Here is a 14696-nt window from a genome sequence, read left to right as displayed (position 1 = left end):
AAGATTCTTTAAACGTTTCAGTCTTGAAGGTCTGTTGGTGATAAACTCATTGTCATTTCTCTAAAATGTCTTTATTTCACCCTCATCCCTGAAAGTTAACTCACTATTACACAACTTCAGGCGGACAGTTATTTTTATCACCACTTTGATGATCACACTCCTGTCTTCTGACGTTTATTGTGGCTGCTGGCAGGTCATCGGTTGCTGGTGTAATTGCCATTCCTTTTCGGATGCTCTCTTTTCTCCCTGGCTGCTTTGGGGATCTCAATGTTTGTGTTTGGTTTCCTGCAGTTTTTCTTCATCCATTCGTTCTACCCCATCATAAAGCACTTACTGGGGGCGGGCACTGTCGCAGGTGCTGAAAGGACAGCAGTGCGTGAACGAAGTTCCAGTACAAGGACTCTAGGCCTTGACCTCTTTGTACTGGGGACAAGCCAGGGTGGGCCAGACACCGGGGGCCCAGTAGTCAATGCCCATCCCAGTCAGTGAGGTGGGGCCCAGGCCAAAGGACCCTCAGAGCTTCTGGACAGTATCAGTTCCGGTCAGCTCTGAGGCCAAGACCCAGGGTCAGCCAGGAAGGGGTCACCTGTCGCCTCCTGACCCCACATCATCACGCAACCCCACCAACAACTTAGCTGCTCTCTCAGGAGCCCCTCGGGGCCAGGCACTTCACATTTCGTTTGCATCACCGCCCTCTGGCAGGCATCAGTTCCCGTCCAGAGACTCTGAGGCCAGAGAGGCTAAGTGGCCCAAGGGCGCACAGCCAATCAATGACAGAGCAAGACTCAAACCATCCCCCCGAGCCCGCTGATTCAGAGAAGCAGAGAAGCAGACATCCATCTGCCACACTGAACACAGGCCCCTGGTCATGAGCCCGCTCAGTCCAGGCGTCCTGGGGGTTCGCAGCAGAAACCTTCCTGGGAATGGCAGGTCCAGGCGCCAGCCCTGCTGGGGTATTAAACATGGCTCAACACACATCCAACTACAGAATTCCCCAAACTTTAATGCCATGCCTCTGAGAAGGGAAGCTGGGGGCTGTCGTGGGTCTCAAGTTTAGCTGACACCGCCTGCCTCCAGCCCCGGGGTTCCCAGGAGCAAGTGACCAGGTAGTGAGAAGCACAGCACCTCACCCTATACCACAGACCTCCTTCTGCGAGGGGGTAGGGAGGTGGGGGGAGACTCGACAACTTCGGGGAGGCCCAGGGCTGGGGCGTCACTGGCCCATAGAGGCTGGACTCTGCCCGGCTCAGGAGTGACTTGGCCTGGGGCCTGCACAGAGCAGCTAGGGGTGGAGGTGAGGAAAGTGACCACGGTTCCCAGCCTGGGACCAGTGAGGTACTTGGAAGTGGGTGGGGTTCTCGGGGAGCGTGGGACAGCTGTGTGCACAGAGCCATTCAGGCCACACCTGAGACGGGGAATAGGACACGTTCCACATGAGGTCCAAGAGAGGTGGGGGTCCAACCTCCCCTACAGTTTGTGATTCTGGCCCCTGAGCTGCGGCCAGGGCAGCGGGGCTGGCTTCAGTAGCCTTGGGAGGTGTGACCTTTGCCCTCCACGCCTGCATAAAAGTCTGTGGGGACCTCTGGTGAGTCAATCGTCTGGTAGGCACTGCGCTCACGTGAGGGTCCGGAACCTAGGGGGCGGGGAGGCGGAGAGAAAGCAAAAATGAGGGGTGAGGCTCGGGACATTCCACTGAGTCCAAACCAAGACCCACTCCACCCCCAGCAGGCGGGCCAGAGCTGGCATCCTGGCACCCAGGGCAGTGACAGTGGCCACAGCCCCAGATACCAAGCCTTTCACCACCATGTTCATTCACTCCTCCCATATCCCTAACGGAGCAGGTCTTTTTACTGTCCCCACTTGATAGATGAGGAAACCGAGGGTCAGCGAGATGAACTGACTTGCCTGAGGTCACACAGCTCAAAGCTGAGGACCAGGATGCACACGTGGGCGCTGTGTTCCTCTATCCCAGCGGTTTCCCACCTTGCTCATATGGCATCCACACTAACCACTAGAATTCTGTGGCACACCTAAACATATATTTTTTTTGCCAATCTGACAAAAAAAAAAGTATGATTTTGATTCATTCACACTGGATGGCTATTGTGCTGGCTGCTATAATTTATTTCCCTGACCGTCTTAGGGAGAAGAGGTCAGTGCTCCTGACCAAACGGCCAGGTCCCGCGTGTTTTAAAAACTCTCGCGGCACACGGGTTGGAAGTCACTGCTCCATCCAGAAGGCCCAGAGCCTGGCCGTTGCAGAGCCCAGAGGCCGGGGCCGGGGGTGCGAGGCAGGCGACAGGGCTCTCAGTGCCCACACTCCACACTCCCATCCCCACGCTGCTCATGTGTCCTATGATCCTGAACAAGGGCCTCGGTTTCCCCATCTGTCCAATGGGAGGAATGTTACTGGCTCCCCTCACCCCAGGGCAGGCCCAGGCAGGGCAGGCCACAGGCCACTCCTGCCTGCCCTTGGCCCCACTGCTCCAGCAGGCAGGTCACGGGTCACCTTCGGCCTCTCTCAGGAGTGACCGGTAGGAAACCTCACCCATCTCTCCCCACTTCTGAGAGAGAGAGAGAGAGGAACTAAGAACGTGTGGGAAAGAGCAGGACAATGGCTTGGCCACCACGAGGAGGGGTGGAACCAGGTGAGGCCATGGGCTGGCTGAGGGAGAGGCCAGGAGGCAGGGTCAGCCCTGCAGGTGAGCGCTGCCTTCGGCTGAGGCTCCCTGGCCCATGCCGGCACCATCTCTCCCTTGGCCGCCCAGATCCCAGGAGACAGGAGAAGGGGGCTCCAGGGATGGGGCTGGTGGGAGCTGAGAAGAGAGGGTGGCCCTGCAGGTGGCTCGAGTCTCAGGCTGCAGACTGCCCAGAGCCGCCCGCGGAACCGGATCACTCCCCCAGCTGTATCGGGTGTTTGGGCTCAGAGGGAGTCCTGGCTGCTGCCCCCACCTCTGCCTCTAGCCCGATGGCAGGGCAAGGTCACCCCAGGCTGGGACAGCTGTGTGCACAGAGCCATGCAGGCCACACCTGAGATGGGGAATAGGACACGTTCCACATGAGGTCCATTAGGGCTGGCTTCAGTACCCTTAGGGGCAGGGGCTGCGGGGGAGATGTGGTGACCTGGCAGTGTGCTCACCAGCAGAGTGCTCACCGGGGTAGATGAGGATCCCGCCCCCGCGCTGCAGGTACATCTGGTAGACCAGGAAGCAGGAGAAGGGCTTGAGGAGCAGGCTGAGGATGGCCATGCCGGCGCCGAAGCGCCCTGTGTCCAAGAGGCCGACCCGCGGGTAGAAGATGCTGATGTGGATGATGTCCAGGAGGATGGTGAGCATCAAGCTGCCCAGAAACTGCAAGACAGGCCAGCGGAGCCCGGGCGTGACCACGTGGCATCAGAGCTCATGAGCTCACTGCCTCCCCGTCCCGCCCCTGTCGTGTAACCAGGCCGGAAGCTGCATTGGAGCCCTACTGTGACCTCAGGGGTTGCTGGAAAACAGGCCCAGCAAGCAGGCAGGACCCTGTGGATGAGATGCCGGACGGGACTGCAGAGTAGAGCGGGGACTCGGGGAGGTCCCTGAGGTCCAGCTCCAGCCTGCCAGCCCCACCCAAGCCCCCGCCCATCTCCTGTCATCCTTGAGGCCATGACAAGGTACAAGACTTGGTTCTAGAACCTCTGAGATGGAAGGCACCTCAGAGTTCACCCACTCTGTCTCCACCACCAAGGCAATCCCTTCTCTGTCATCCTGAGGGGCCCCAGCCAACACCCTTCAGCGCTTAGTGGGTGCTGAGAAGCCCCCTGCCCCCAGGGAGAGCTTAACTGGGCTGTATCCACTTTGACCTCACAAAGTAGAGGAGTTCCCTCTTTGCTGGTCTCCCCCTAAAAGGGGGTCCTGGCGGGGTGGGGGTCTTGAGTACGTGTTCCACTGCCCTCGGGGCGTGGCCAGCCTGGGGCACTGGTGGGACCCCTGCCCCATGCCTTTCTGCGGGAAGACAATGAGCCGGGCAGGCAGAGAAGCAGGCCAGGTTAGCAAACACACGCGGGCTGCAGCCTGGCTTTAGAAAATGGGAAACAGGAACCTGCAGAAGATCGGAACAGGTGCAGGGAAGACAGAGCAGGGGCCACAGGTCATCCTGAAGCCGGCCCAGTGCTGCTTCCCCAGCTCACCATGCTTATAGCGTCGAGGGAATCCCGCTGAGCAACGGCCCACACGCCCACGGCCAGGACGGTGAAGTTGGCCCAGGCATAGGGGCCCCCGAACACGAGGCAGCCCCTGTGGGAAGATGGATCTGAGTCAGGTTAGCCGGTGACTGCCCCACAGGTGCCCACGCCTCCCACAGGTTACCCCCTGGAGCGCCAGGGTCTCAGGGACCCTCGGAGAAGAGGCTGCCGTCGGCCAGGCCTCTTGTGCCCCAGCTGTGAGCCAGGAACGTCAACAAATCCCATTGGCTCTGCTTCCCAAATGGCTCCCTTCAGGTCCAAACCACCATCCTCTCCTGCCCGGACGCACCAGCCGGCCTCCCACAGGTCCTTCCACTCCTGCCCCTTCCGGGACATTCTCTAAATAGCAACCGGTCAAGTTCATCTGGTGAGATCTCCTCCGCTCAAAGTCCTACCAGTTTTCTGTCCCACTTGAAATAAGAGACTCTCTCCCATGGCCGAAGGGACCTAGTGGGAGCCACTGGTGACACCTGTGCCTACCTCTCCCCTGAACACCTGGCCCCTGTGTGTCATTTCAGACTCAGCTCAAATGTTAACCAAGACTCCTTCCCTGACCGCCCAATTTTGAAGGCCACCTCGACACTGTCTAATACAATGCCCACTCTATTTTATTTCTTAGGGTATTGCTACTAACGTTTACTTAGTGTCAACCCAATGAAAATAATATTGAACACAGAGCCCTTACTAGTATCTGGCACATTTCTAAATGCTTGAAATGAACTTGTTTATGTGCATTTGTGTTAACAACTCAGGGAAGGAGGCACTATTATTATCCTCATTTTACAGTTGAGGAAACTGAGGCACAGAGAGGTCAAGTAACCTGCCCGAGATCCCACAGCTGCTAAGTGGTGGCGCTGGGATTTGAACGCAGGCAATCTGGCTCAAGAGGCCATGCTCTTTTTAAAATAAGGTGTGTGTGTGTGTGTGTGTGTGTGTGTGTGTATATATATATATATATATATATATATATATAGTTATTGATTTCAGAGAGGAAGGGAGAGGGAAAATGAGATAGAAACATCAATGATGAGATAGAATCATTGATCGGCTGCCTCCTGCACGCCCCCTACTGGGGATGGAGCCTGGGCATGTGCCCTGACCGGGAATTGAACCGTGACCTCCTGGTCCACAGGTCGACACTCAACCACTGAGCCACGCCAGCCGAGCAAGAGGCCATGCTCTTATTTGCCATTTTCACTGGACCTCCACTGCCCCAGCGTGCAGTGGGGCGCTTCATACCCTTAAACAACAATCCCTAAAGTGCACCATCCCGAAAACTGGTCAAAGCAGTTCAGTGTAGACTGCAACGAGGCTCCACCGTCTTTGAGTAAGTAATCTCATCCTGGGGTTTTAGGAGAGCAAGTGCTGGGGCCGAAGCCCAGGCTCACCAGCTCCGGAGCTAGAGGAGTGTGGCTGAGAAATCTGTATTTGACCTCGCTACCCTGGATGAGGGCTCGGAGCTCCTAGGAGGCAGTGATGGCCAAGGCCTCTGCCTGCCCCTCCAACATCCCTGGGGCGTGGGCAGCTTGCCGACAATCTTCTTGACAAAGGTGCTGGTTAGTCTTGGGACTGGCTGGGACACAGGAGACATGTGGACCCATATCCCAGGAGAGAGGTAGACATACCTGCGGAGTCACTTACCAGGTCGTCAGCACCCAGTGAATCAGGATGATCACCTGTGGCACAAAGAGGAGGAGGGGGGAGATCTGTGAGTGTGACCACCATGGGGAGCAGGGGGTGGGGGAGCTTGTGGAGCCAGAAAACCCAGGAGGCCACTGCCTGGCACCTAAGAAGGCTACACAGATGTCTGCAATGGCGAGTGAACTGGTGGTGGAGGAGGAGGGCCAGGCCAGGCAGGGGACGCTGCCACTGCACTCCGCCCCATTCCCTCGGGGCAGCTGATCCCCACACCCCTTCCTGCTTCCAAAGGCTGGAGGCTCCTTTGGGGAACCGGGAATCTGCTCTGGAATGGAGGACACCTTGATGGGAATGGTCAGATGGTGGTGAGGCGCTCAAAGAGGCTGATTTCTTGGGACTCTAGAGCTGGGGTGCTGTGTGGGGCAGGAGTGGGGGCACAGCTGGGGGGCAGGGGCCTTGGAGTGTGGATTTCATTCCACGAGAGGAAGCCATAGGAGGCTCTTCTGCAAGGAAGCACCTTGGTATGATTTATGCTCAGGGGAAAAAAACCCCTCTGGCTTTTTTGTAACATTCCACCCTTTTTTATTGCCCCATATGTCCTTAAAGGAACAGCCCCCTTGACTGGAACTGGCCTCCACTGCTGGCCATCGAAAGGGAAGTGAGAAGAAGCCGCTGTGCCTGGAGTAGAAGATAAGAGGAGAGTTGGGGAGGGACGTCTGCTGGGGTTGGGCAGGGCTGGCCTTGGGGGTGGGGGTGGATTCTGATCTTTATCCTAAGAGCCAGCCACTGCCCGCTCTGTTCTGCAGGAACCCCTGCCCACAGGGGAGAGATCTGCCCAAGGCCACACTGACCCGCCACAGCGGCCCTGGTGTCTGCCTTCCGGACTAAGAGGAGGCGCGGGGGAAAGGGGCACAGGGACAGTCCCAGCACCACCGTGGCCCTGAGAACCAGCACCTGACCCTTCCCACCGTGGGTTTCCGTCTCAGAACCGGTTTCCTTTCCCAGGGCTCTGGCTCCGACACCCAGACTGTGCGCACCCAGGTCTGCACCAAAGGGCCCCGCAGAGCCCGGCTTTCTGGCGAGAGGAAAGGCTGAGACCAGGAGGGCCGTGGTCCGCAGGGAAGCGTGTGGGGAAGTCGCTCTGTGACATAAAGGCTTTTCCCAGAGACGGAGGGGCCTGGAAGACGGAGGGCGAATCTGGCTGAGGTTTAAAACGATGCCATCTCTTTGGGGAAGAAAAGGGCGTCCCCTGGAAATACCGCACATCCTCAAAACACATCCGGCCCCTTCCGTGTGACAGCACTCCTGTTTCATAAATATTTAAGAAGCTTAGCACGACCTGATCACTTCGCTTAAGCCCCTGGGAAAAGAAACCCACCGAAGAGCAAGCCTCCCCTGCCTCGGTTTCCCCAGCTTTGTAACGGGAAGGCACACCCACCAGGCCTATGTCCAGGAACGCTCCCTAAGAAACCTGGCCGGCCCGGCCCTGCCTTCTCCACTGTTCCCCTGGAGAACAGTGACTCATCTCAGCGCAGAACTGTCCGCAGGCTCTGGGGGAGGTTCCCGGTAACAGGGGCCACCTGGGGTTCTCAGGATGTGCCTGGGCAGCCGGGCCGCTCCTGGCTGGGCAAAGAGGAAAGGAAGACCCGAGCTCTCCTTCAGAGCAGAGGACTCTTCACACAGTGCTCGGCCGAGGGCAGCTGCCCAGCTCGTGTCCAGATGTGTCAGAAGACCGGGCAAGAGATGGGCAAAGAACCAAGGTAGCAGGGGGGGCGCAGGATGCTGGATTAGGAATAAGACACCAGGGTTCTGGTCCAGGGACCGGGTCCCTTGGTGTCTGTGAAATGGAGGCAATGCCCATCACCCATACGTCCCGTGTGGGTGCCTCAACCTCGGAGTCAGGCGTCTGGACGGTCCTGGGTGTATCTGCTTAATAAGCAGAGGTCCCTGGGTGGGACAGGCGTCCTGCATCAGCCTTAACAAGAGCAACTCCTGCTCCGAGGAGGATGTGCCCACCTCGTGTCCACACTGCCCCCAACATTTGGCCCATGGCATCCTTGCAACTACCTGGGGGAGAGTATTAACCCTGTTTATAAAGGAGGGACGTCAGCTGGCCCTGGGGGTGGGGGTGGATTCTGATCTTTATCCTAAGAGCCAGCCACTGCCCGCTCTGTTCTGCAGGAACCCCTGCCCACAGGGGAGAGATCTGCCCAAGGCCACACTGACCCGCCACAGCGGCCCTGGTGTCTGCCTTCCTTCCGGACTAAGAGGAGGCGCGGAGGAAAGGGGCACAGGGACAGTCCCAGCACATGACCCTTCCCACCGTGGGTTTCCGTCTCAGAACCGGTTTCCTAAGAAACTTTTGAAGAAACCGAGGCTGTGAGAGAGGACATGAACTGGACCAGAACAGAACACGCATCAGCAAGACAGCTCAGATGCAAATCTCAGAACGGGTTTATCCGTTCCGAGTTTTTATGCCAATAAAAATAGAATGCCACACCCCCTCCTGGGCCACTGGCTCCTCCTCTTATCACCCTAGAAGATAGGGTTTATTTTTCTCCTCTTTTGACAGCGAGGAAACGGATCCTCGGGGAGGCTAAGGAACCTGCTCAAGGCCACGCGACTAGTAAGTAGCAAAGCCTGGCCCTGAATGCAGGTTTGGCCTCAAGGCCTGTGCGACACTGGCAGGACCGGGAAGAGCAAGGGCAGGGCGGGTGGAAATGGGGTTCAGGGGTTCAGCCCGGGGGAGGGAAGGCTGCGGGGACACCAAGGAGTTATGAGGACCTGGCCTTGGACCCTTTGTTTGCCGCTAGAGCCCATGGGGGCGGGAATGGGGGTGGAGAACTCCCCAGACAGGTGTGGACAGACCTCAGATCAGCATCCAGATCAATACATGGAATATATTCCCACCAGTCCGTGCCAGCACGACCGGTTACGTGAGGTAGTGCGACCCCCGAGGGTGGCTGAGGCTCAGGGACATCCGTCAGGGCTGCCCTCGAGGGGAGACGGAACCAGGCAGTGGCTAACTGTGTGGAGCCAAATATGTGGGCCATGACGCAGAAGCTGTGTGACCGTGGGCAAATCACCTGCCCTCGCAGAACTGCTGCTTGCTCCTCCGTATAATAGGGCCAACATGCCTGTTTCATAGGGTCGCTGAGTGGATCTAGCGGTACAGGGAGGTGGAGAGGTTTATGAAACACTTAACACAGTGCCTGCCAGGTGGTCAGCCCTTGACACCCAGCTGTCCTGAATTCTTAGCCCTCATTCGACACGACCCCCTACCCCTTCCCAAGGGCCTCTTTCAACAGGGACTCATGAACCCAAGTCTAGTCCTTTCCAGGCTCGTCTCAACGTCATTCCTCCAGCGCAGGACTTGCCTCACGGATAGGGCTCAAGTTAGGGCCTGTCCTTTGTGCAAAGGGCCTGGGGCGACTATTTCTTCTCATCTGGCACCACTGCCCACTCAGCCGGGGCACAAGCAGGCAACTGGCCAATGAAGAAGTGGGGAGGGAGGGCAGGGGCACAGGGGTGCATTTCCCAGCTCCCCCGGGGCCCTGATCTCAGGACATCTGAGTGGCCGGTGAGCCAGGAAATCAACAGCTGCCCTCCGTCGGGTGGCCAGACTTAACAACAAGAACACAGAACACCCAGCCAATTTTTAATTTCGGGTCATGCATGTTTTGTTAGTATGTCCCAAATATTGCGTGGGACATACTTATGCTGAAAAATTACTCCCTGTTGAAATTCAAATTCAGCTGGATGGCCTGTATGCGACCTGGCAACCCCAGCCCCTCAGGGCCTCCCAGCACTTACTGGTCTCTGACTAGTAGCAGCGAAGACCCTGAGAGACAGAGGGTCTTACTTCCCACGTCCAGGGGAGGACCAGCTGTTTCATTCTGGGCACCGGAAGCTCACACCTGTGGCGGTGCTTGGCTGTCCGGCCCATAAAGTTGCTCAAAAAAACAGCCCCTGATGAACCTAAACCGTCAAGGCCGAAGTGAGCCCCAACGTACTGACCGGGGGCCAGGAAAGGACAGCTTTGAAGTCCGATCCGGTGGGTTCAGATCCTGACTCTGCCACCTAATCCCTGTGGGACCTCGGCAAGTTATTGGCCTGATCTGAGCCGAAGTTTCTCCATCCGTAAGAAGAGGACAGTATCGGCTTTCTCGGGAGGCTGCTGCGATTCAATCAATAACCTGGCATACCACAGACGCCCCTTGCGACTCCTGCACCTCTGCCCATCACCTCATTTTCCCTTCGCGTTATTTTAGGCAAAGCTCCAATCGGAGGAAAGGCGGCTGGCATTAACCCCACACTGTCTGAGACGGAATGAGAATGGATACCAACAAACCCCAGTTGCCCTTAAGTAGATTTCTTCCCAGCGAACACGTGACTCCAAGCCCACTCCCCTCGCTCCAGCCACCTCTCCAGCCACCTGCTGACTGGAAGCTTCGGGGAGGTTTGCCCCAGCGAGTGTGATGGCGAAAACTGCCTGTTCGAGGTCATGGCTCAGACCTCGTCTCAGAACCCAAATATGGACGACGTGTTTGTTATTTTGTAGTCATTTATCGCCTGGGTTCGGTCCCCCGAGTACCAGGTACCACTGGCTGCTAAATGCTTTGTCATGTGTGAATATTCCTGAATAAAGTCTCAAAGGAGACAGCAGAGAGATGCAAAACGGCAACTTTGGTCCAAGGTTCACAGCCTCCTGGTCAAAGCTACGGGCTCCGGCCCTTTGTCGCAAATACAACCAAGCAGGGGGGGGGGGGGGGGGCGGGGGTGGAGAAAAAGAAGAACAGCCTAGGGCGCCCTGGGGAGCGGAGGAGGCGGCTCAGGAAGTGAGGACACCCCAGGAAGCCCAGCAGTGTTTTCACTAAGTGTACAAAGTTGGGGTTTTCTGCTTTTAAGCAACTTCGACCGGAGTTCGTGTTTCTTAGGAAATGAGGTCGCAGGGTTTACATAGTTTTGAAAAACGACTTGTCTGGGAAGTCTGATTTTCTTAACCTGGCTTAGCAAACAAACGAGGCGATCAGGCGGCACCGGGAGGCCAGGTAAAAGGTCTGGTCCCCCTCTCCGTGCAGGGGGGTGTCCCGCCCCAGGGCTCAGTGAGCCCCTCCCCCGCGCCTTCCTCCTCCTCCAGGGGAATTCTGGGCGTGCAGGCCAAAGCGATCCTCTGGGGCTGGGCCTTTTTCTGAACCCCAATCCCTGCCAAGGTTTGTCTGCCCGCCTCCTCCTCACCTGGCGTCTGTGCCTTCTCTTTCTCTCCCCCCCCCCCCCCCCTCTTTCTCAAACTCCTGGCCCTCTCACCTCTAAAATCCCACTTTTAAAAAGCAAACGAGGGCCCTGGCTGGCTGGCTCCGTTGGTTGCAGTGTCCTCCCGTAAACTAAAAAGCAAACGCCCCCCACACTCGGGAGACCCGCCCCGCGCCCGCGTGCCCGCGGCGTGGCCACCCCCGCCCCGCCCCGCCCGTCGCCACCTTCAGGTTCACGGCGGGCTGATCCATCCCGACCTAGGCTGAAGGCACCGGCGCGGCGGCCGCGGAGGCTCCAGACCTACGAACTCCGGACGAAAACTTGCCAGTCCCGCCCAGCCCGCTCCCCGGCTCCAACCCCCGCTCAACTCCCGGCCACGTGAGTCGAATCACGTGACCGCTGTCCGGTTGCTAGGAGATGGCGTCGGGCTGCAAGTGCGTCCTCCAGGCTCCCGCCACTCAGCTCCCCAGGGTGCCCCAGGCTGTGCTCCAGACGGCTGGAGAACCCCAGGATTTGTCACAAAGGGGCGCAATGTCTTGCCTGGTTAATATCCCAGGAGGTGGACTGATAGGACCACCTGCAGCCGGGAGAGCTTGGGGGGATGTCCAGGTGCAAACTGCAGATGTGCAACAGCTGGTGTCTCATTTCTTAGCGCATCCTCTCTCCTTCCTACTTCCCGATGCTAAAGTGGAGACGTTTACAGGAAGGACCTACCTCCTAGGATCTAAATGAACGAATTCATGTTGTTAAAGAAACATTATTTTGACACTTGTTAAAATGGTAAGGAAGACTTTATTCAAGACTTTTGCAATAGGAATATTGGAAGAGAAGAGAGAAATCAAGCTTAATTATGAAGACAGCAAGGACAGCCCTAGCCGGTTTGGCTCAGGGGATAGAGCGTCGGCCTGCGGAATGAAGGGTCCTGGGTTCGATCCTGGTCAAGGGCACATACCCGGGTTGGGGGCTTGATCCCCAGTAGGGGTCGTGCAGGAGGCAACCAATCAATGATTCACGATCATCATTGATATTTCTATTTCTCTCTTCCTCTCTGAAATCAATAAAAAATTATATTTTTTTAAAAGACAGCAAGGACAAATGGGGTTTTATAGCCAAGCAGCAGAGTGGTAGGTGGGGGGTGGGGGTGTAGGAGACAATGGATGGAAAATTACCAAGAGGAGATGTCAAGGGTAGGTGGGATTATGCTAAACTGACCTAGCAGGATTTCTGCTAAAGGCAGGTCAAGGGCTTAGACATCAAAAGTGCCAGGATGGGGAGAAGGGGGAGAGAGGAGGGGAGGGGAAGGAGGAGGACTTGATCAGATACAGATACTGAAGTGATCAGATATCAAAGCCAGGATTCTCGCTAAAACAGGCCTATGCAGGCCCAGCAAGAACAGGACAGACACAGGGCCAGGCTGAGGCCCAGTCAAGGAGAGGAGCCTACTAAAGTTCGGTCAAGGATAGAGTTTTTGTCCGGGTCCAGTGCCTGGCACTTAGTAAATGAACAGTACGTATCAGATATTGTTATTATCAATACCCACGGGGCCAATGGTTGGTGCCCACTTGAGTCAAGAAATATTCTCCATGCACCCCAGATCCTAGAGGTGTTGAATCCAAGCCTGTAGGTCCGGAACAAGACTGTGATCACCTTGTCAGCAGAAAATGCAAAACAATTTCTAGGATCAGAGCTGACATTTATTAAGTACTTATTTTGTGTCAGACAGTGTGAAAAGCACTCAGAGTAAACGCTCACAGCAACCCGATGCTGCAGGTACTGTTCTTTTTTTTTTTTTAAAATATGTTTTATTGAATTTTTACAGAGAGGAAAGGAGAGGGATAGAGAGTTAGAAACATCGATGAGAGAGAAACATCGATCAGCTGCCTCCTGCACATCCCCCACTGGGGATGTGCCCGCAACCAAGGTACATGCCCTTGACCGGAATCGAACCTGGGACCCTTGAGTCCGCAGGCCGACGCTCTATCCACTGAGCCAAACCGGTTTCGGCAACAGGTACTGTTCTTATCCAGAGCTTCAGTGAGGTGACCGGGGTTAAGAGAAGTTGAGAGGCTTGACCAAAGGCACATCACTAGTTGTTGAAACTGGGCTGGGGCCCAAGGAGGTCTGGCTCTAGGACCTTGACATTCAACCACTCAGCTCTGCTGCCCACATCTAAGGGAAACACTGCCCAGGCTGAGATGCAAGGATGGAGGCAAGCAGGGGAAGACAGATTGGAGCCAGATGAAACACAAGGCTGGGTCTGTGGAATGTCCCAGCAGCTCACCCAGGGACACCGCATTCATCCCGACCAGCTGGGGCCAGAGGCGTGGGGTAGGGGTGGGGATAGGGGTGGGGGCGGGGGTGGTGTGGGTGTAGATCCAGCTGGCCCCGGTGGGGATGGAGCCCAGAGGAACAAAGGAAAATGAAACTATTCTCGAAGGAGCCAGAGTTCCTGCGAAGACCCAGTCATGACTATGGAAGGACAGATGGACCCCCCACAAAGCACATTCCACAAGGCTTTGGGGTGAGGAGGTCATTCTTTTTGAGTACACTTTTGGAGGTGAAGTTTAAGTTTTTCATGCCCCTCATCAGTACATTCCGTCTCAGCCAAGTTTTATCTTTGTACCTTCAACAAAGAAACTGACATGGAGAATAGATTCATTCATCCATCCATCCATTCATCCATCCATCCATCCATCCATCCATCCATCCATTCATCCATCCATCCATCCATTCATCCATCCATCCATCCATCCATCCATCCAGAGAATAGTTATTGAACATCTACTGGGGTAAATCTCTAGGAGAGGAGTGGCTGGATCATAGCGTGGGTGTATATGTAGCTTTTTAAGAAACTGCCAAACTGTTTTCCAAGTTGGTTGTACCATCCTGTTTCATCTTCTCTGTAGCACATACCGACCTCAACACTTGCCCGGCACATAGTAGGTGTTCAGGGAATGAACCTACACCAACTGAACATTGTGTGCACCGCTTCCTCCTGCCACAGGCACCCGGAAGACCTGCGCCCAACGCCCTGCTTGTCCTCAGGGTGCCCCCGATAGTCCAGGCTCTGTCCAGGAAGCCACTTGGTGGGTGCCGCTGGTTACGGAAATGGCTGATGAAGCAACCACAGCCATTTCCTTCCTATGGTTGCTTGTGTCCTTTAGGCAAAAGTATTTTTGGGGGTCCCTGCCTTGCCTGCTCCTAGCAGAGTGGTCTTGGGCAAGTTATTTAGCCTCAGAGTGACTGTGGGGATCATGTGAGATAATTTACACAGCTTTCCTGGCACAGCTCCTGACACGTTGTAAATGCTCAGGAAGCAAATAGCTACCCTGCTGCTATGGGATAAAACATAGCATCTTTCAGCGTCTCTCAGCGTCTCCCGGCCCGGGATAAAGGCCAGGATCCAGGCAGCAGGGAAAGGCCCCTCTGATGGAGAGAGGACCCCACTTATGCCCCGTTCCTAGGAGCAAAGCCTGAGAGCTGGGCCTCAGCGTTTGAGTGTGCTGGCCTCCCCAGCCCTGACCCCCCAGCACGGCCACTTTGCACCTATGTGACCTTGGGTAGTCACTTAATCTCTGAAGTTTTT

The 14696-nt window shown here is 56.1% G+C and overlaps 1 protein-coding gene and 2 long non-coding RNA genes across 5 annotated transcripts; 2 read left to right on the top strand and 1 right to left on the bottom strand.

Moving 5' to 3' along the window:
- Positions 1-983: 983 nt before the first annotated feature.
- AGTRAP (angiotensin II receptor associated protein) lies at positions 984-11456 on the bottom strand. 2 transcript variants are annotated; one of them, XM_028161039.2, is made up of 5 exons: positions 11335-11456; positions 5861-5895; positions 4166-4271; positions 3140-3350; positions 984-1633 (listed from the first exon to the last, which is right to left on the bottom strand). In XM_028161039.2, the coding sequence occupies exons 1-5, from the start codon at positions 11359-11361 to the stop codon at positions 1521-1523; spliced, it is 492 nt and encodes a 163-aa protein (XP_028016840.1). In that variant the 5' UTR covers positions 11362-11456; the 3' UTR covers positions 984-1520. The 2 variants fall into 2 exon arrangements, with proteins under 2 accessions (XP_028016840.1, XP_008150003.1); XM_008151781.3 differs by having other exon boundaries at positions 3155-3350; positions 11335-11455.
- On the top strand, positions 4231-7167 carry LOC129150269 (uncharacterized). 2 transcript variants are annotated; one of them, XR_008557004.1, is made up of 3 exons: positions 4231-4296; positions 5352-5546; positions 6464-7167. It is a non-coding gene; the product is annotated as an uncharacterized LOC129150269 (long non-coding RNA). The 2 variants fall into 2 exon arrangements; XR_008557003.1 differs by lacking the exon at positions 4231-4296 and adding an exon at positions 4360-4586.
- On the top strand, positions 7352-10448 carry LOC129150270 (uncharacterized). The gene is made up of 3 exons (XR_008557005.1): positions 7352-7617; positions 8430-8483; positions 10129-10448. It is a non-coding gene; the product is annotated as an uncharacterized LOC129150270 (long non-coding RNA).
- Positions 11457-14696: the final 3240 nt, after the last annotated feature.

The sequence above is a fragment of the Eptesicus fuscus genome, chromosome 9 (genome assembly GCF_027574615.1).
Source record: "Eptesicus fuscus isolate TK198812 chromosome 9, DD_ASM_mEF_20220401, whole genome shotgun sequence".
In the NCBI taxonomy this organism is placed as follows: Eukaryota; Metazoa; Chordata; class Mammalia; order Chiroptera; family Vespertilionidae; genus Eptesicus; species Eptesicus fuscus.
The sequence above is the reverse complement of the archived record's forward strand: the minus strand, read 5'-3'. Positions and strand labels throughout refer to the sequence as shown.

Bases quoted from the DNA above. Each gene is read 5' to 3' on its own strand.
- AGTRAP (XM_028161039.2), bottom strand. From the start codon at position 11,361: ATGGATCAGCCCGCCGTGAACCTGAAG. The intron at 4,272-5,860 runs GTAAGTGACTCC...ATCTTCCCACAG, and splicing joins CACTGGGTGCTGACGACCTG to GGGCTGCCTCGTGTTCGGGG. The intron at 1,634-3,139 runs GTGAGCACACTG...CCCGCCCCCTAG, and splicing joins CCCCGGTGAGCACTCTGCTG to GTTCCGGACCCTCACGTGAG.